At 38.0% G+C, this 21,396-nt stretch overlaps 2 protein-coding genes across 2 annotated transcripts; both read left to right on the top strand.

The window, feature by feature from the left end:
• Positions 1-10,313: 10,313 nt before the first annotated feature.
• On the top strand, positions 10,314-11,252 carry LOC123856660 (olfactory receptor 52J3). The gene has a single exon (XM_045892804.1). The coding sequence runs from the start codon at positions 10,314-10,316 to the stop codon at positions 11,250-11,252; it is 939 nt and encodes a 312-aa protein (XP_045748760.1).
• A 9,224-nt stretch (positions 11,253-20,476) lies between these two features.
• On the top strand, positions 20,477-21,396 carry LOC123856658 (olfactory receptor 52J3-like). The gene is given in 2 exon segments (XM_045892803.1): positions 20,477-20,789; positions 20,792-21,396. Coding segments are annotated over 2 exon segments (918 nt in total).

Below are 21,396 nucleotides of genomic sequence, written 5' to 3' on the forward strand. Positions count from 1 at the left end.
TCGGTAAACTTGGTCTTGGCTGGCTGTTCTCGCTGATCTTTTGGGAAGGGGCCTGTTGCCGTGGTTTCCAAATGTCTCTGCCGGAGGCGGAATTGCCCCGCCCTTGCCCCCTCCTGGCTAAGTAATCTGCTCTGGTTTGCTCTCCGGGGCTTTTGTTCCCTGTGAGCTTTCCGTACAGCTTTGGAGGTGGAGAGTGAAAATGGTGGCCTCCCAATCTCCACCCCGGAGGAGCTGAGAACTCGGGGCCCCGCTCCTCAGTGAGACCCCAGAGAAAAGCCGTCAGTCACTCCCGTCTCCCTGGTCTCTGGCTGCACTCCGTGCTCACCCGGCCTGTGACCACGCGTTTCTATCTCTGGCACCCGACCCCGGGTGGAGTCTCCAAACCCAGCAGATCCCTGCGGTGCACTCCCTCGTGGCTCCTCCCAGGGGAGGAACGTGAGATCCCCCCGGATCTGCCGCTTGTTGGGTCCCTGCTGGAGGAGCAGTGGCCCGACTGTGCCGCGGATCACAGTTTATGGCCACCCCGAGCTGAGAGCCTGTGCCTGGGCTCCGCCTCTGCAGCCAGCTTCCCTGCTCCGTTACCTGGGAGCTGTGCCACACTCAGGCACCCCCGGTCTTTCTGTGACCCCGAGGGTCCTGAGACCACACTGTCCCGGAGGATTCCACCCCCCACTTAGCCACCAGAGTGACGTCCCTCGGCGGAGCAGACTTTTAAAAGTTCCGATTTTGTGCTCCGCAGCTCTATCCCTTGCCAATAACGGCCAACGGAGGCCCCTCCCCCGCCGTCTATCCTCCCGAATATCTCCTTGGATTCACTTCTCCGCACGTCCTACCTTCCAGAAAGTGGTCGGTTTTCTGATGAGAGAGTTGTTGCTCTTCTTTTCTTTGATCTCCTGTTGAGTTCATAGGTGTTCAGAATGGTTTGATCCCTATCCAGCTGAATTCCTGAGAGGAGATGAAATCCAGGTCTCCTATTCCTCTGCCATCTTGCTTTTATCTTAAATTGCAATATCTTAAGCAACACAACATTCTTAGGTGAGACACTGCAATGGTTCACAGATAGGAAATAGAAGTTGCAGGAACCTGGGGAGCTTCATCATCCTTAAATTCTAGAAGTCATTGTTAGCATCGCCAACTCTTGCTCTCTTCACCTTTCTTCTTTGCTTCAATCACTGGTCTGAATGAAGCACCCTACATGATGAGTAAATGGTCACAAGCTGGAAGGATAGGTAGTGGGGATACTTCATACGTCTCTTCTAACAGAGAAGAGAGTGGACTTTCACTATGAGCTTCACTTAGAGACTTAAGGGAAGGGCTGAAAAATACGAAGTACTTGATATTCTTAAGCCAGAACTGGTCATAATACTCTTGGATATGAACTCAATGTGATTGGCAAAACTGGGTCATGGCACTACTACAATCATTGTGACTGGAATACCTGAAGGAAGGTGTTTCTTTTCCTAGGAGGGTTGAAGAAATGGTATTTGGAAAAAATAGAATAAAACAAATTAAATAAAGTAAAGGAAAACCAAATAAAACCAGTAGCTAGGTGTACTAGACCTGCCAAAGAGCAGAATGACATTACTGAGAAAAAATATAAAAAACATGATTTAAGAAAAAATTATTTAAGGATACATAAGAAATGAACTCAAATAGTGGCCTTTATAAAGGAATTTTTTTGGGAGTTTTACATCCATTATACTTTTACACCAATAATTAGGAATTAGTGTACTTAGAGAATGCAATTCATCATGGAAATGGTAAGTCATCTTTAGAATGCTACATTTAAGAAGACAGATAAGTACACCGACATATATCATCTTAGCTGATAGCACCTATATAAGAGCCAACGAAAGCCCTCCTTTCAATCTCGGCAAGGCATTAGAATCACTTGGGAGCTTTTTAAAGTCTGGATAGTAATGTAACATCACAGGCCAATTAAATCAGAATACAAAATTTTTAACCTATTATCCTATTGATGGATATTGGAGTTGTTTCCAAATTTTGACTGTTATAAATAAAATTCGTATAGATAATCTTAGAGATGTGTTTGTGGCAGTTGTAGTATTTATGTTATGGTATTTGATTATGATATTAATTTTTATTTTCTTAAATGCAAATTGAACTGTGAGAGTTCAAGTATACTTTTTTACATTACTTACTAATTTCTAGGAGTTCTTTATTCTTTGTCAGATATGTGTGATAAAGATATTTATTCCTCGTGGATTGTTTGTCTTTTGGTCTTCTTAAAAGTGTCATTCAGTGAACAGAAATTCTTCCCTTTTGTTAATTATAAGTGATTATTATTACTCCAGGGCTAATTTTTTTACATCCTTGGTTATTCCAAGGTCATGAATTTTTTTTTTATAATTTTTCTTCTACATGTTTCTTTTCCTTTTATGTTTAATGCTTAGGTCTATGATCTAGCTGAAATTAATTTATGATAAAGCTCAATATTTATTCATTTATTTTTTTATTTAAATTGCTCCAGTTTATTGAAAAGATCTTTCCCTGTTGAATTTTGTCACTGTCATTTTGTCTCTTCTTGTATGTTGGTTTGCAACCTCAGGAATTTACCAGGTAAAATCTGAAACTGGCCTCCATACATGGAGGGCAAGCAGAGACCAAAGAAAGAGGCAGACCTCTCCACATTGGTAGGTGGCAGGTTTAATAAGCATGGAAACATATGTGAGGCTTGTCTTGGGTAGTCATAAAACGAGTAAATCTCCACACCTGCTTGCCAGAATCTTAAAAGTTTATATAAAGGCTTTAATGGGGTTCAGTCAGGTATACCATCCAGATGGGCTCAATAACACATTGCTTTCTCAAGGCTATGTCCTTGAACATTTCAGGGCTCCCACTGTGGGAATGGTGCACAGAATGTACATTCTGAGGATCGGGTTGGGGTGAGGAACCTCCAATTATCCAGGTTCAGCTCATGGGTCAGTTGACAGTCACATCCTCTTGATGAATTCCTTCAACATTGTGTCAATACCACACTGCTGAATAAATGTAACTTTGGAGTTCGTCATGAGTTCTAATGGTGCAGTTCATTCAATGTTTTTCTTGTTTTGCCTATTCTAGGTCTTTTGCATTTCCACATAAAGTTTACAATCAGCTTGTCAATTTCCACAATAAAACCTACTAGGATTTGATTAGAATTGTGCTGAGTCAATGTTACTTTGTGAAGAATTGTTAGCAACACAGAGTTTTCTAATTATTGAGCTTGATATCTCTACTTATATAATCTTGAAATTTTCTGCAATGTTTTGAATTTATCAGTGTAGGTATCTTAAAAGTATTTATTATATTTATTTTTACATATTTGATTTTACTGATTAAACACCTTGACTGACATAAATGATATTTTATATTTATACAAATTGTTTTTTCAAGTGTGTAGGGACTCAGTTTTGTATATTGCTGGCTGGCTTTTTAAAACTAACTTATTCTTGGGTGCCTGGGTGGCTCAGTCGGTTAAGAGTCTGCCTTTGGCTCAGGTCACGATCCCAGGGTCCTGGGATCAAGAACCATATCAGGCTCCCTGCTCAGCCTGGAAACCACTTCTCCTTCTGCCCCCTCCCCCTCGGCTTGTGCTCTCTTTGTCTCTCGCTCTCAAAAATAAACAAATAAAATCTTTAAAAAAAAACTTAAAAAAATAAAACTAACTTATTCTTGTTCATTGATGAGTGAATAAGGAAGATGTGATATATTCATACAATGGAATATTACCTAGCCATAAAAAAGAATGAAATCTTGCCATTTGCAATGACATGAGTGGATCTAGAGAGTATAATGCTAAGCAAAATAAGTCAGAGAAAGACAAATACCATATGATTTCACTTATATGTGGAAATTAAGAAACAAAACAAACTAGTAAAGGGGAAAAAAGAGAAAGACAAACCAAGAAATAGACTCCTAACTATAGAGAACAATCTAATGGTTACCAGAGGGGAGGTGGGTGCGGGCATGGGTGAAGCAGGTGATGGAGATTAAGGAGGGCACTTGCTGAGATGAGCACCGGGTGATGTGCGGAAGTGTTCAATCACTATATTGTACACCTGAAACTAATATTACACTGTATGTTAACTAAATAAATAAAAACTTAAAAACATAAAGTTAAAAATTAAAATTAACTTATTCTTAATATTTATAGATTTCTAAATAATCATATGATTTGTGAGTACAGACATTTTTACTTTATCCTTTCAAATTTTTATTCTTTTCGTTTCTTTCTTTCCATATTACACAGTCCTGGACATCCAGTAGAATTTTGAACAGAATACTGATAGGGACATCCTGAACTTTACATGTCATTGAGAGAAAATGTCCAACATTATATCATGATTGTAATGTTAGCTATAGGATTTTTATATGTCTATCAATTCAAGTAGTACCCCTTATTTCTAGTTTGCTCAGAGGTTTTGTGATGAAAATATATTAGGATTTTATCTGTTGAGGTGGAATGCAGTTTTTCCTCTATGTCGGTGTGAAATTTATTCATGATTATTGAAAAGTGTGTATTTTTATGATCTACTCCACTTGGTCACGATGTATTATTATTATTTTATATATCAATATACTTTACTTGCTATTTTTAATATGTTTGTAGATATCTACATTCACAAAATATATTAACCATCAATTACTGTTTCTCATCCTGTAATTGTCTAGCTAGGTATCACACATGAAACTAGTGGAGAAGTGTTTTATTCTCTAACAGAGTATGTATAATATTGGTATTATTTTTTTGTTAAATGCCTAATATAAATAAGAAGTGTGGCTTCTTGGCCTGGAGTTTACTTGAGGGCTTTTTTTTTATGTTATGTTAGTCATCATTCAGTACATCATTAGTTTTCGATGTAGTGTTCCATGATTCATTGTTTGCGTATAACAACCAGTACTCCAAAAAATTATGAACTAAGTGCTGTTAACAGATAAAGAACCATCCACCTTTTTGTTTTCTTGTTTAAATTCTGGAGACTAGTGTTTTTCAAAGAATTTGTCCATTTCAAAAAAAAAAGTGTTTTTTAAATCATATTCATTGTACCCACTTAATATTTTTATATTAGTAAAACATATGGTGATATTTATTGTTTTTTTGATTTTTTAATTTTATTATGTTATGTTAGTCACCATACAATACATCATTAGTTTTTGATGTAGTGATCCACGATCCATTGTTTTCGTATAACACCCAGTGCTCCATGCAATACGTGCCCTCCTTAATACCCATCACCAGGCTAACCCACCCCCCCAAAACCCTGTTTGTTTCTCAGAGTCCATAGTCTCTCATGGTTCATCTCTCCCTCTGATTTCCCTCCCTTCATTTTTCCCTTCCTTCTCCTAATGTCCTCCATGCTATTCCTTATGTTTCACAAATAAGTGAAACCATATGATAATTGACTTACTCTGCTTGACTTATTTCACTTAGCATAATCTCCTCCAGTCCCATCCATGTTGATGTAAAAGTTGGGTATTCATCCTTTCTGATGGCTGAGTAATATTCTATGGACCACATCTTCTTTATCCATTCATCTGTTGAAGGGTGTCTTGGCTCTTTCCACAGTTTGGCTATTGCGGACATTGCTGCTATGAACATTGGGGTGCATATGGCCCTTCTTTTCACTACATCTGTGTCTTTGGGGTAAATACCCAGGAGTGCAATTGCTGGGTCATAGGGTAGCTCTATTTTTAAATTTTTGAGGAACCTCCACACTGTTTTCCAAAGTGTCTGTACCAACTTGCATCCCCACCAACAGTGTAAGAGGGTTCCCCTTTCTCCACAACCTCTCCAACATTTGTTGTTTCTTGCCCTGTCCATTTTTGCCATTCTAACTCGTGTAAGGTGGTATCTCAATGTGGTTTTGATTTGAATTTCCCTGATGGCTAATGATGATGAACATTTTTTCATGTGTCTGTTAGCCATTTGTATGTCTTCTTCAGAGAAGTGTCTTCATATCTTCTGCCCATTTTTTGACTTGATTATTTGTTTTTTGGGTGTTGAGTTTGAGAAGTTCTTTATAGAACTTGGATACCAGCCCTTTATCTGTAGTGTCATTTGCAAATATCATCTCTCATTCTGTGGGTTGCCTCTTTGTTTTGTTGACTGTTTCTTTGCTGTGTAGAAGCTTTTTATCTTGATGAAGTCCCCAAAGTTCATTTTTGCTTTTGTTTCACTAGCTTTTGGAGATGTATTTTGAAAGAAGTTGCTGTGGCTGATGTCAAAGAGGTTACTGCTTATATTCTCCTCTAGGATTTTGATGGATTCCTGTCTCACATTGAGGTCTTTCATCCATTTTGAGTTTCTCTTTGTGAATGGTGTTAGAGAATGGTCAAGTTTCATTCTTCTGCATGTGGCTGTCCAATTTTCCCAGCACCATTTATTGAAGAGACTGTCAAACTCTCTCTTTTTGCAGACGACATGATACTTTATGTGGAAAACCCAAAAGACTCCACCCCCAAATTACTAGAACTCATCCAGCAATTCAGTAATGTGGCAGGATACAAAATCAATACACAGAAATTAGTTTCTTTCTTATACACTAACAACACAACTGTAGAAAGAGAAATTAGAGAAACGATTCCATTTATAATAGCACCAAAAACCATAAGATACCTCGGAATAAACCTAACCAAAGAGGTAAAGGATCTATACTCTAGGAACTACAGAACACTCATGAAAGAAATTGAAGAAGACACAAAAAGATGGAAAAATATTCCATGCTCATAGATTGGAAGAATAAACATTGTTAAAATGTCTATGCTACTCAGAGTAATCTATACCTTCAATGCCATCCCAATCAAAATTCCAATGACATTTTTCAAAGTGCTGGAACAAACAATCCTAAAATTTGTATGGAATCAGAAAAGACCCCAAATCACCAAGGAAATGTTGAAAAAGAAAAATAAATCTGGGGGCATCACATTGCCCGATTTCAAGCTATATTACAAAGCTGTGATCACCAAGACAGCATGGTACTGGCACAAAAACAGACATATAGACCAATGGAACAGAATAGAGAACCCAGATATGGACCCTTAACTCTATGGTCAAATAATCTTTGACAAAGCAGGAAAAAATATGCAATGGAAAAATATATTTTTTAAAGATTTTATTTATTTATTTGAGAGAGAGAGCATGAGCAGGTCAGGGGAAGCAGCAAAGGGAGAGGGAGAAGCAGACTCCCTGCTAAGCAAGGAGTATGATTGCTTGATCCCAGGACTCTGGGATCATGACCTGAGCCTAAGGCAGATGCTTAACTGACTGAGCCATCCATGTGCTCCTGCAAAGAAAATATTTAATGTTATTAGAGATTCAGAAGAAAAATGGCTACAGAGTTAGTAGTGATTAGTGATTCCTAAACTTGCTCTGCATGAATAATATCTATGCAGCTATTCTTGTGAGTTGAAATCTATAATAATAACAATAAATAATAATAATGATAAGAAGAAAAAGAAAAAGAAACAAGTTATGATTGACCACTTACTATGTATAGGACACTGTTCTAAATGCCTCAGAGACATTTAATTTGTATCTCAAATGTACCCAATGAGGAAGGCACTATTTTGATTTCCATTTTATAGTTAAGTAAACAGGCACAGAAATGATACCTAAGTCACCCAAAGTCACACAGCTAATGTATGTCAGAGCCAGAACTTGAACACCAGCACTCTGGCACCAGGATTGAAATTTAGGCACTTATCAATAGGACTTTTGAAATTTGTACAGGCAAAATTGTGGTCGTGGTAGGGAATTCATGTACAGAAAACAGAATGGAAAAACGATCATGGATCTATGTCCTTAGTGCTACTTGGGGAAAGTCAAAGCAGCTTTATGAGAGGGTTTGGAAAAGATTTAGTGAAAAGAAACAGTAAAATTGAAAAAAGCCTTCTATACTAGTTAAAATATTTGAATTTAAATTAGCTAGTTCAAATAAATAAATAAATGAAGAAATGGACAAATAAATAAATAAATAAATACATAAGCTAGTTTCTTTTATATGTAAGTCAGTAAGCCATAGACTTGGACCACATAGTCACATTCACATGGAGATATAGTATATCTATTTTCACATCTGTCAAGTAGAGATGACAAAATCTATGTACTTTATCCCCACTCTTCAACTTTTGTTTGTATACACTTCAGTTTGCTTCTACGTTCCTTGGGGTTTTTGGTTTGGGAAATTGAATCTAGAGGTTTGTGTGCAGTCTCCAAGGACTCAATCCCAGAGCTTGGTGTAAAGCTGGGATTAAAATGGGATGTTTTCTTAGAAATATCCCTTAGGTGCTAGAAGCCTAACATAAAGGTACTCTCCATGCAGTCCTCAGAGAGGGGTATAAGGGCTGTGCTGCTCGATGCTGTGTGTAAGTCTTGATTCCTACGGAAGGAAAAGGTGAATCAGCTGCTGGTGTCTGGTGAATAGGTGTGGCAGGAAATGCAGAGAGACATGGGCAGAGCAGCCTGAGAACTGGACCGAGAGGCCAACTGTGCCAGGTAGAAAAAAAACCAAAATTATATCTTTAAATGGGAATGAGATTATCTTTAAAGGTCTCAGGAAGATCCAATGCCTTTAATATCATCCTGTCAGTTGCATTGGATGAAATAAATTTCCATGTTGGGAGGAAGGGATGAGGCCAATAGAGAGCTGCTGTTGAGAATGGGTTCCTAGTGTTGCTCCACAATAAACAACAGGGACTCTCCACCTTGGCCTTGGCCATCACCTTTCTAGGCAATGGTTTCTTACATGGCCAAGGTGTTTACATTTTTACAGACAAATAAGAGTCTGTGCACTTTGTGGCACTTGTTCTTTCTTCATTGGACTGAACTCACAAATGATAGTTTTTTTTTTTTTTACCTTGATATGTTTTCTATATTGAAAAAAAATTAAAAAAATGATAAAGTGAAGCTATGACAAGGGCAAAAATGGATATCTCTGCTTTATTTTTTAAATTTTTATTTATTTATTTATTGAGAGAGAGAGAGAGCCTGTGTGAGTGGGGGAGAGGCAGGGACAGCGGGAGAGAGAGAATCTCAAGCAGACTCCATGCTGAGCATGGAGCCCAACAAGAGACTCAATCTCTTGACCCTGAGATCATGACCTGAGCTGAAACCAAGTCTGACGCTTAACTGAGCCACCCAGATGCCCCTATCTCTGCTTTATTTTTGGTTACAACTGCTGAACCATACATTCCAGGGCAAGTTCCTTTACCTCATTCTGAGTGGTTTGATGCATTCTGCAGCATTTTGAAGGTATTACTTAGGTATCTTTCTCCATACCCTTCAGGTCACTGCAGAAGTAGATTCTTCTCTATTGAGACATGATTGTCCCATAGAGCTGCAAAAAATACCTTCTCTAGTACCAAAATCATTTGAGGCTTTCTACCCAGATTTTCAGTGTCTTGAATCGGTAAGAGGAGTAACCAAGCAAGTGTTGGCTCCATAACAGTGGTAAAATTAACACCAATAAGATTAATAGGTGCTCTGAGAGTACTGGATATGCTGTGAGTGAACAAGTGTGAAATGGCATTAGACAACCCTCATTTTCCCTTTCCCAACTGATACTCGGGGCTGTCTATAAATCATAATCAAGGGCTGTTTCTAGTCCTCGCCAGGCATCCCAAAGTGCCAGCACTTATTATCTGATTTTGTGTCTGTGAGAGGCTGCTGGGCATGGGTCCGGGTGTTTACATATCAGTCAGAAGAATTCAGATTTTAATTGTGAGTACCTATACACCTGGATCTATAATTTATTTTCATTATGAATTTTTAAGGGTATTTCCTTCCTTCCTTTCTTTCTTTCTTTCTTTCTTTCTTTCTTTCTTTCTTTCTTTCTTTCTTTCTTTCTTTCTTTCTTTCTTCTTTCCTTTCTTCTTTCTTTCTTCTTTCTTTCTTTCGTTCTTTCTCTTTGTCTTTTTTTTTTTTGCTTAAAGGCATTTTTGACTGACTCTGTAGTGTATTAACTTGACCTCATCTCTCCTTCAGTGAATAATGAGCTCTAATTATTAGAAATCTTCACTGAGCTTGCTGCAAGCCTACATGTTTGGGATTAGAACTCAATCAGTAGGCAGGGTGGAAACTCTGAATATGACCTTGACCTGCCTTATCAAATGACTGTGAGATATCTCATATATGTCCTTCAGTAGCACACTTACTATGTATTAAGCATGACATCAACTCTATGCTGAAACACTGAGCTAGCAATTGACCTGTCATCACCTTTACCCTCTGATCTCTCTTCTGATCTCTCCGTCTTGCTTTCTCTCATTTTTCCCCTAGAAGAACAGCTTTACCTCCTTTGACCAGTGACAGGATGATATACCAGAACAGAAGTATTTTTCACCCAGCCACATTCTTCCTCGTTGGAATCCCTGGTCTGGAAGGGGCTCATGCCTGGATCTCCCTGCCTTTCTGCTCTGTTTACCTTGTGGCCTTACTGGGCAATGCCACACTTTTGCTGGTCATCAAGATGGAGCAGAGCCTGCAGAAGGAGCCCATGTTCTACTTTCTGGCCCTCCTTTCAACTATCGATTTGGCCCTTTCCACAACCTCTGTTCCCCGCATGCTGGGTATCTTCTGGTTTAATGCTCATGAAATTAACTTTGGGGCTTGTGTGGCCCAGATGTTTTTGATCCATACTTTTACTGGTATGGAGGCCGAGGTCTTGTTGGCCATGGCCTTTGACCGCTATGTGGCCATCTGTGCTCCACTCCACTATACGACCATCTTGACATCCCGGGTGCTGGTGGGCATCAGCATGTGCACTGTGGTTCGTCCAGTTGTGCTTACACTTCCCATGGTCTATCTCATCTACCGCTTACCCTTTTGTCAGGCTCACATAATAGCTCATTCTTACTGTGAGCACATGGGCATTGCAAAACTTTCCTGTGGAAACATCCATATCAATGCCATCTATGGGCTCTTTGTGGTTTCCTTTTTTGTCCTGAACCTGGTCCTTATTGGCATCTCCTACGTCTACATTCTGCGAGCTGTCTTCCGCCTCCCATCACAGGATGCTCGGCTAAAAGCGCTCAGCACATGTGGCTCTCATGTTGGGGTCATCTGTGTTTTCTATATCCCCTCAGTGTTCTCCTTCCTCACTCACAGATTTGGACACAACATACCACGTTACATTCACATTCTTGTTGCCAACCTCTATTTGGTTATCCCACCTTCACTCAACCCCATCATTTATGGTGTAAGGACCAAACAAATTTGGGAACGAGTGCTCCGTGTCTTTATCAAAAAATAAGACTCATGACACTTTCTTTTACTGAGGATTTTGATCCATCTAGAAAGACGTGTGTGTTCTTGCTTTAACAAACATCTTCTAGTCGTAACCTATTGCTGCCAGGTTGAGATAGAAGTTGATTTATTCCTGGCTGCTGACTAATGGATTTTCAGGCTTGTGGAAACTTCATGGATCTCAAGTTCAAAAGCTAATGGGCTAACTTGGAAGGAGCTGTGGGGCCTTTGTCTGTGTGTCTTCATGCAGAGTCCTTCATAGGATAAAGCTGCTCTTTTTCTGGGTAAAGGACATATTATACTGGTTTTTTTGCATTCTGTAATTAGAGGAATGTGGTACTGGAAATTTAACCCTGTATCCTACTTCATGTGTTGGTTGGTTTGTCCATTCATTCATGCATTCATTTTATTATTCCTTTAATTTACATTCATTTTGTGTTTGTTATATATCTTAGATCATTCTAATTGCTGGGGATATATCCATGAACCAAGCTAACACAAAATGTCTGACCTTCTGGAGCTTGCATTGTGTTATGTTCTTTAAAAAAAGCCAAGTTCATAGGTTCAAAAAAAATCACTGCCGAATCTGTAGCTTGAAGTAGAATGTTCTGCCAAACATGTAAGATTCAGTGTTCAGTGAAATTATAGCCAAAACAAACATACAATTTCTTTTCTTTTTTATTTTTAGGTTTATTTATTTATTTGTGAGAGAGAGAGCAGAGGGGGGTAGGGGCAGAGGGAGAGAGAGAATCTCAAGCAGACACCCCACTGAGCACAGAGCCTGATGCAGGACTTGATCTCAGGACCCTGGGATCATGACCTCAGCTGAAATCAAGAGTCAACACTTAACCAAGTAAGCCAACCAAGCATCCCTCAACAGTACCATATCCCTGACTGTCTTTCTGTAGTCAGGCCCATAAAGACAAGTGTAGTCTTATAATTGAATTATGTATAGTATTTCTCTCTAGGTGATGCATGATGACCTTTGCTTATCATTTTATTCACTTTTGTACTCTCAATCTACATTTGACCCTGAAATACTCCATCCCCAAATAGAACTCTCATCCTAGACCCATGATCTATCTCTAGTTCCTCCACTGACTTTAATGTACAAGCTCTCAAACCAATCTATGAATAGTCACCTTTTTTTGATACTGCTGAGGGCCTTCAGTTGATTCAATAATAATATTTCCCAAAGACCAAGCAATGACCTTTCGCATCATCAAACTTGTTATATTGCTTTACATTAAAAAAAATTTCTCTTTTACAGACTATTTACAAAAGAAACTAAAGTAAATGTATACTGCAGAACTTTGTTCCTACAACTCATGAATTAATGACCTTCAACATTGCACTCATCTCAACTGTGATGCTTAATAAAAATATATACAGAATTAAGGTGGAAATTACTTTCAATACTGCTCCAACACAAATTTTCTCCAATTTTTCCAGAGGCAAAATGTATCATTTGTTTTTCTGACACACAGTACAGAAATTTTTAATTTTATAACCAGTCACAGTGTTTTAGTTAGGTCATTTGTTACTAATTTATATAGATTAAATATTTAATATTTTGTTTTATAACATTTGATTTTACTTATGTATTCATCTCTTAATAGATATTCATATTATTATTATTTTTTAATTAGAAAGTATCCTGCCTTTCCTTGCATTTATTTCTTGGTGCATTTTAAGATAGTTCATGCAGGTTTTATAATTTGCAGTAAAATTATTGAGTAGCAGAATTGTAATCAATAAGAATATATTTCTGACTTCATCATTGTTTTTGATCACTTCTTAAAAATTTCACATTTTTCAAAACTCTCCTTTTGTCTCTCTTGCTTCTTGAACTTTGTTTCCTAGCATTAGTCAAATATTAGTTTTCTATTTATAGTAATTTGTAACTACCCTTCTCTGAACAAAACAAAAATTTTATCCCTCTTTTGCCTTGTCATGTTCTTGTACATCAATATTTCTCATTTTGGAATTATCTGGATCTGTGTTTCCAGGCTTAAGAAATCTTAAATGGCCATTTATATTTGATCATATATATTTTTAATGATTTCTTTCTGCAGTAAATCTTCATGAATATTTTCTTGCTCTAGGATTCACAGTCTTTTTTGGAGAATATCTATATATTTTTCCCACTTGCCACAACCTCACTTTATCTGGTAATATTTAATTATATTTTATGTCTAAATATGTCCTTATCTGCTCTCATATTTAAATAATAAATAAAAAATTTATAGAATTTTGGAACCAAGTTCTATTCCATCACTTTTCTGAATTCATTGTTCAACTTTTTTGTTTTCTTGCAACTAATGTTATTAATGGAACATATGCTCATCATTTTTCCACTCTTTTGAAAGGATTTTTTCTTTTTTTTGGATTCATCTTTATTTCAATGTTGTGAAATTTCATTATAAGTCTAGATTTATAAATTTTTTAAAAAGTCATGTTCAGTATTCAGTCAGTCCTTATTTTCTTACATGATATATACCATATATCTATTACTTCTAGATATTTCTATATCTATTACTTTTCAAACTTTATTTCTTTAATATTTCCTTCCCCACTTCCCACCATATTCTTTTGGAATACTTAAAAATAAAGTTGGAACATCCTATTTTTATTCCATGTATTTTAACTTTTCTTTCCTTCCATCATTTATTTATTTATTTTACTATAGTCCTAAAATACATCTGACTACTCTTAAAGCCTCAGATTTTTATTTTCAGCAGTTTCCAGTCTATTCTTTAGTCCCTTAATATAATTATTTCAACACTTAAATTTTTTATGTTTGATGCTTTTTTAAAAATTTAAATTCAATTAGCCAAAAGATAGTACATCATTAGTTTCAGATGTAGTGTTCAACAATTCGTCAGTTTTATATAACACCCAGTGCTCATCACATCATGTGCACTCCTTAATGCCCATCACCCAGTTACCCAATCCCCCCACCCGCCTCCCCTTCAGCAACCCTCAATTTGTTTCCCATAGCTAAGAGGTTTGTCTCCCTCTGTGGTGACTTCCCATTCAGTTTTCCCTACCTTCCCTTATGGTCTTCTGCACTGTTTCTTATATTCCATATATGAGATTCTTTTAATAAAAAACCCCTGTGCTTTCTTCATGATTGTAATTCTCTCTCTCTTTCTCATCTCTTTAAGGCTTCTAACTACATGTACTTTAAAACCCTGAAGTGGTTTATTTTTAATTCTGTTTCACACAGTTTCTTACTATATTGTTAGCTCTTTTTTTTTTAAATGTTGTTAATAATCCTTGGGCATTTGGTGACTATTTACTGTGAAGTTTTCTTTGCCATTGTGATCTCTTGGTAGGCTCTTCAAAGACCCTGGCTAAGTACTGTTTGCAGGTTGGGTTTCTTAGAAAGCACATCCTGAGATGGAGATTTGCATGGAGGCAGAATAATGCCCCCTTAAAGATGTTCTCGTCCTAATCTTCAGAATTTGTGAATATGTTAAGTTTAATGGCAAAGAGGAACTAAAGTTGCACACAGGATTAAAGTTGTTCATGATAGGGAGAGTGTCCTGGACTATCCAGGTAGAGCCAATATAATCACGAGTCCTTGAAAGTGGATAATAGTAGAAACAGAAGAAAGAGTCAGAGAAGGATGTGATGACCCAATTATGTTACTATTTACACATTTATTTTTCTACAAGTTATTATTTAAATTCTGGTTATTTGACACCCAGGGTAATATCAGTTTCAGGTGTAGGTTTTAGTGATTCAACACTTCCATACATCACCCATGTTCATCACAAGTGCTCTCCTTAATCCCCATCATCCATTTAACCCATCCCCTCACCCACCTCCCCTCCAGCAACCCTCAGTTTGTTCTCTATAGTTAATAGTCTGTTTTATGGTTCATCTCTCTTTCTTTATCCCCCTATGTTCATCTGTTACATTTCTTAAATTCCACATATGAGTGAAATCATATGGTATTTGTCTTTCTCTGACTGACTTATTTTGCTTAGCATTATACTCTGTAGCTCCATTCACGTCATTGCAAATGGCAAGATTTCATCCTTTTTGATGGCTGAGTAATATTCCATTGTATATATGTACCACATTTCTTTATCCATTCATCAGTCAAAGGGTATTTGGACTCTTTCCATAATTTGGCTATGGTTGATAATGCTGCTATGAACATTGGGGTGCATTTACACATTTAAAGGAAAGTAAGAGCAATATAATATGTGTAGGACTTAAGCCTTCATTCCTGGCTCTAGAAATGGAGAAAAGAGCATGAGTTAAGGAATGTGGGCAGCTTACAGAAGCTGGAAAAGGTAACAAAATATATTCTCCCCTGGTGTCTCCAGAAAGGCACACTGACCTGCTGAAAACTTGATTTTAGCTCAGTGAGATATGCATCAGCTGTCTAACAAACTGAACTGCAAAGTAATAAATTTTGTTGATTTAAGGTACTATATTTCTGGTAATTTATCACAGTGGCATTAGAAAACTAATACAGCTTTACTCCCAAAATCAGCACCTGGAGAGGTGGATGAAGAAAGAGGGAGAAAATGATTTGTAATGAAATGGCAACAAAAGTGTCAGCCAGATGTTTATACAGGAGCGTCTGGAGCTGGAGCCGTCCTTCATAGTTGCCCTATTGGGGTGAATCAGGTAAGCTTTATGTTCCTTCATCAACCAGACATTATGGGGACTCTCCGGGAGGGGGATTTGACCTTAGGTGAGGAAGGTCCGTTAGGCAAGAGAAAAAGCAAAGAGGGCCACATTCTCAGTAGTTCGATGATTGAGAACTTCAGATCTGAAAGGGGGATATAGATGACACACTGTAGCATCCACTATAAAATCCAACAGGGTAGGAGTTTTGTGTGATGAAGACTCTACTGTGAAACTCTACCTAATTCTTTAGGAATTTGCCTTTTGTTCCTTTTTGCCTCTGGCTTTTCTGAAAACCTCAAGACAGAAACTTTCACATCCCTTCCCTGTCTTTGAAATCTAACTACCCCTTGTGTTTGTAGATATACGTTAGGCTGCTCACTCTTGTCCTTTAATAACTGTTTCTATTGATCTTGAAGGTATATATATAAATCACTTAATTTTAACATCAATTTTAATATATCTAAAGCTTTCTGGGGGGAATGACAATAGCTACATAGACTGCCATCTTGACAGAAGAAACTGTCACATTATTATTTTTTTTTTTAAGATTTTATTTATTTATTTATTTGAGACAGAGAGAATGAGAGACAGAGAGCATGAGAGGGAGGAGGGTCAGAGGGAGAAGCAGACTCCCTGCCGAGCAGGGAGCCCGATGCGGGACTCCATCCCGGGACTCCAGGATCATGACCTAAGCCGAAGGCAGTCGCTTAACCAACTGAGCCACCCAGGCGCCCCACATTATTTTTTAAAAGCTTGGGAAACCAATTTTTTTAGTATATCCTATTGACAATAGGTCTGAGTGGAGTCATTTATTTCAGTTAATATTCATTTATGATAGTTTTCATTGTTAAATTATTGTATGGTCATTACTTAAACATTTTAAACTCCATAAATTAGAATGAGAGGCAATAATATTATCTGTATTACAATGACCTCCAAACATTTTGACATTGTTTTGCTATTTCAAAATATGTTGTTTTGTATTTTTGACTTGTTCATTGAAATTATCATATATTATTTTCTATGTTTCATGTACATCTGTAAATAAAAGTGTATACATTATGTGTAGATTCCTAATGCACTTTAATTTTAATGGAAGTATAGTATCTTTGAGACAATACACCCTTCTGTCCATTTAAGTACTTACTTTGTTTTTGCAATCATTCAGGACAGTATAATAAAAATTTTTGTGCATAAAGCTCATTTGATACTTGAAGTAGATAATATAATTATTCAACATTTCCAATGATCCTCATTTTTTCATTTATAGCCATTTAAAAGCTTCTGCCATTTTCCATTAGCCTGTAGCAATCCTTCAGCATTTCTTGTTGTGCAGGTTGGCTGGCAATGAAGTCTGTTAGTTTTTGTTTATTTAAAAATGTCTTTATAGGTAACTCAAGATGGAAAACAAAATTTGAATAGACATTTGTAGTTGAATTAGTAATCAAATACCTTCTATAAGGAAAATCCTAGGTCCACATATGTTCCTTGGTGAACTCTATGTGTAAAGAGGAATTAATATCTCATAACACAATACAAACTCTTCCAAATCATGTGAGTGGGAAATCCAGTATCTGAACTGAATCAGACCAACTCTAGGATTGGATATTTTCACCACTTCTCTCTATGGCCTCTGTGACATATATATGAAAAATTGTCAAGGGAGAAGACTGAGAAGATCAGTCATGGACAAAGGACAGTGGGACCAAAAACTCACAGATGTCAATCCCCCCATAGCTAAGCATTCAATGAACCTAGAGCACATTGTAAGGTCAGTGCAGGGAGATAGTGAGTACTCAGGTTGAAAATGGGGTCTCCTATGATGGACTCTGAAAAACAAACTGAGGGTTCTAGAGGGGAGGGGGGTGGGAGCATTGGTTAGCCTGGTGATGGGTATTAAAGAGGGCACATTCTGCATGGAGCACTGGGTGTTATACACAAACAATGAATCATGGAACACTACATCAAAACTAATGATGTAATGTATGGTGATTAACATAACAATAAAAAATTAAAAAAAAAAGAAAATGGGGTCTCCTATTCCAGGTTATTATTTTTGAGCTTAGAATATGGATTAAGTACGTTTTTATCTAGGAAACAACAATCCATAGAATTAGGCTGCAAAATATAACTTGGAGATAGGATGTAACTATCTTTATATCATATAGAAATGATAATATTTGTGTGTTTTTGCCTCACATTTGTAGTTTTCTCTGTATAAATTCTTATCCATGTCACTTTTTCTTAGGCTTCTGTTTCTCTAAATCATAGTCTAGGAGTTTTGCCAGCAATCTCAGAGGATTTGATCCTAGGGCACAATTTATACTAGAAAACTGAGTTAACCCATTTTTCTAATGTTATAAGCAGCTAAAGCCTTAGTATAAAATGACTCTCCTTGGACTATATATTTTTTAAAAAGCACACAGCTGTGCTGCTTGAGATTTTCTTTGCATCTCTATTCTTGTGGAGGAATGAAGCATCAAAGATGAATTTTATTTTGATTTCGGTATATACTACAGTCAAATGAAAGGGAGATGGTCAAAGGTGGCTGAGAACTGCTGGCCTGATATGCTATAATAGGATATGATAGGATATTCATCATGTGGTCCAATTTCTGAATCTAATGGGGGAAAAACCTTGCAACATGTATTTTTTTACTGAAAACTTTAATTTTTTTCATTGTAGTTTTTTTTTTTTTATGTTTTAAGTTTAACCTTGAAACTTTTAAGTGGATATTGGGTATCTTTAAAAATATCTAGGGGGCACCTGGGTGGCTCAGTCGTTAAGCGTCTGCCTTCGGCTCAGGTCATGATCTCAGGGTCCTGGGATCGAGCCCCGCATCGGGCTCCCTGCTCTGCTGGAAGCCTGCTTCTCCCTCTCCCACTCCCCCTGCTTGTGTTCCCTCTCTTGCTCCGTCTCTCTCTGCCAAATAAATAAAATCTTAAAAAAAACCACAACAACAATAAAAATATCTAGAAGATCCAAGGCATTTAAAATCCATCTACAGAAAGATTATATAGTTGGTCGATAAAGTATCATTTCTGGTTCTGCTATGGGTTATAGGGAATGAATGAAATGGACTTCCGAAGCACAGTGAAAACCTGAGGTGAACAGTGCTATGTTACTGAGAGTTTATTTCCAGTGAGATACCCAAGGTAGGCATCAGGATGTTAGAAGGCTTGTTCCTGGCCAGCATCCTGCTACTGGGCAATGGCTGTTACCTGGAGTTTCAGTTCTCAAAAAAACACGAATAAGGGAGGCATTGCAAAATACAGCTCTTCTCTCTCTTCCCCCCCACCCCCACAAACACACACATACACACACATCTAATCTTAGAATGGATATAACATTTATTTTATTTTACCTTGGTATGCTTCCCAAAGAAATATGGAGCTATATAAAAGATAAAACGAGTTTGTGCTACTGTACCCTGATCTTGAACCACTCTGTCTCAAGGTGGAGACCCAGGGAATGTCCCTTTATTTCATTATTTGAGCTTATGAGTGACTAGGTGCTTCTTAATCGTTTTGAAGGCATTGCAAAAGCCACCTTCTCTATGCGCTTTAGACAAGTACAGAAAGCAGTTCTGTACAGACTTTGTTACTCCAGACCGTTTTGTGCAGCTCAAAATGCCTTCCTCACAGGTCTGTGCCACCTGAAGCCTTGTAGCCAGTCTTTTACCCAATTTCCTAGTTAATCAGGCAGAAGGGGTGAACGCAGTATACGCTTGTTCTGTAACAGTCGTAAAATTAGCAGGTTTTCCCAGAGGAACTGATGTGGCATGGAGAGTAAATGAAGATGCTTTCAAATACTGCTAGAAACCACCATTCCCTTAACACTCTAAAATGCAGTGGGTTAAGAAATGGGTTGGTCTTGGGAAAATAGAGACATGAACAAAAATACACATAAGGTTTATCATTATCTTTCCTTCTGGGATGTTTCAAGTATAGAAGTACATGACCCAGCCTGTGTATGCTCCTCTGCAGGCATCCCAGAGTATCTGTGCTTTTGTTTGGGACAGTGTGTACTTCTGATATTCTGTTTCTCTTTGACAGGGTATTTGGCTGGATCTTGGCATTTTCTCTACGTCAATAAGTGATGAATAAGTCATTTGATAATTTATGCATTTCCTAATTATGGAAGCGTCTTGTACGTCTGTGCCTGTCACTTTGCTTTCTAGCTGGCCTGTCACCTTTTGGATTATATTATATCTGCATTTCCATGTGTGCATCCTTGATTTTTTGCGTACCTCTCTTCAGACAGGAGCTTTACAAAAGGTACAGGGCATACAAACTATTCCATATTTAATAGCAAGTTCTGTGTCTTATAGTTTTGCCATTGGCTTGTTGATAAACCTTGTAGGTTAAAAAAAAGAGGATTAAATTTTTGAGACTGGCCCATTCAAATGAGTATGGCTTGGCTTATCATTAAAAAAAAAATACATTAACAAGCCCTTTCAAATAGCAACCTTTTTCATTTTCACTATATTTTGAAGCACCAAGACAGTCATTTTCATGACCACCTTCAAACTTTTTCCCCCTCCTTCTAGGAATGACATCCCCTTCTTTGTTATTTGGAAGGATGTTTTATCCCAACAGGAGTGTTTTTCACCCAGCCACATTCTTCCTCGTTGGAATCCCCGGTGTGGAAGGGGCTCATGCCTGGATCTCCCTGCCTTTCTGCTCTGTTTACCTTGTGGCCTTACTGGGCAATGCCACACTTTTGCTGGTCATCAAGATGGAGCAGAGCCTGCAGAAGGAGCCCATGTTCTACTTTCTGGCCCTCCTTTCAACTATCGATTTGGCCCTTTCCACAACCTCTGTTCCCCGCATGCTGGGTATCTTCTGGTTTAATGCTCATGAAATTAACTTTGGGGCTTGTGTGACCCAGATGTTTTGATCCATGCCTTCACTGGCATGGAGGCCGAGGTCCTGGTGGCCATGGCCTTTGACCGCTATGTGGCCATCTGTGCTCCACTCCACTATACGACCATCTTGACATCCCGGTTGCTGGTGGGCATCAGCATGTGCACTGTGGTTCGTCCAGTTCTGTTTACACTTCCCGTGGTCTATCACATCTACTGCCTACCCTTTTGTCAGGCTCACATAATAGCTCATTCTTACTGTGAGCACATGGGCATTGCAAAACTTTCCTGTGGAAACATCCATATCAATGCCATCTATGGGCTCTTTGTGGTTTCCTTTTTTGTCCTGAACCTGGTCCTTATTGGCATCTCCTACGTCTACATTCTGCGAGCTGTCTTCCGCCTCCCATCACAGGATGCTCGGCTAAAAGCGCTCAGCACATGTGGCTCTCATGTTGGGGTCATCTGTGTTTTCTATATCCCCTCAGTGTTCTCCTTCCTCACTCACAGATTTGGACACAACATACCACGTTACATTCACATTCTTGTTGCCAACCTCTATTTGGTTATCCCACCTTCACTCAACCCCATCATTTATGGTGTAAGGACCAAACAGATTTGGGAGCGAGTGCTCTGA

Source organism: Mirounga angustirostris, unplaced genomic scaffold (assembly GCF_029215605.1).
Source record: "Mirounga angustirostris isolate CCGP_5_RB_7025 unplaced genomic scaffold, mMirAng1.0.hap1 SCAF_13, whole genome shotgun sequence".
Taxonomy (NCBI): Eukaryota; Metazoa; Chordata; class Mammalia; order Carnivora; family Phocidae; genus Mirounga; species Mirounga angustirostris.

Bases quoted from the DNA above. Each gene is read 5' to 3' on its own strand.
- LOC123856660 (XM_045892804.1), top strand. From the start codon at position 10,314: ATGATATACCAGAACAGAAGTATTTTTCACCCAGCCACATTCTTCCTC.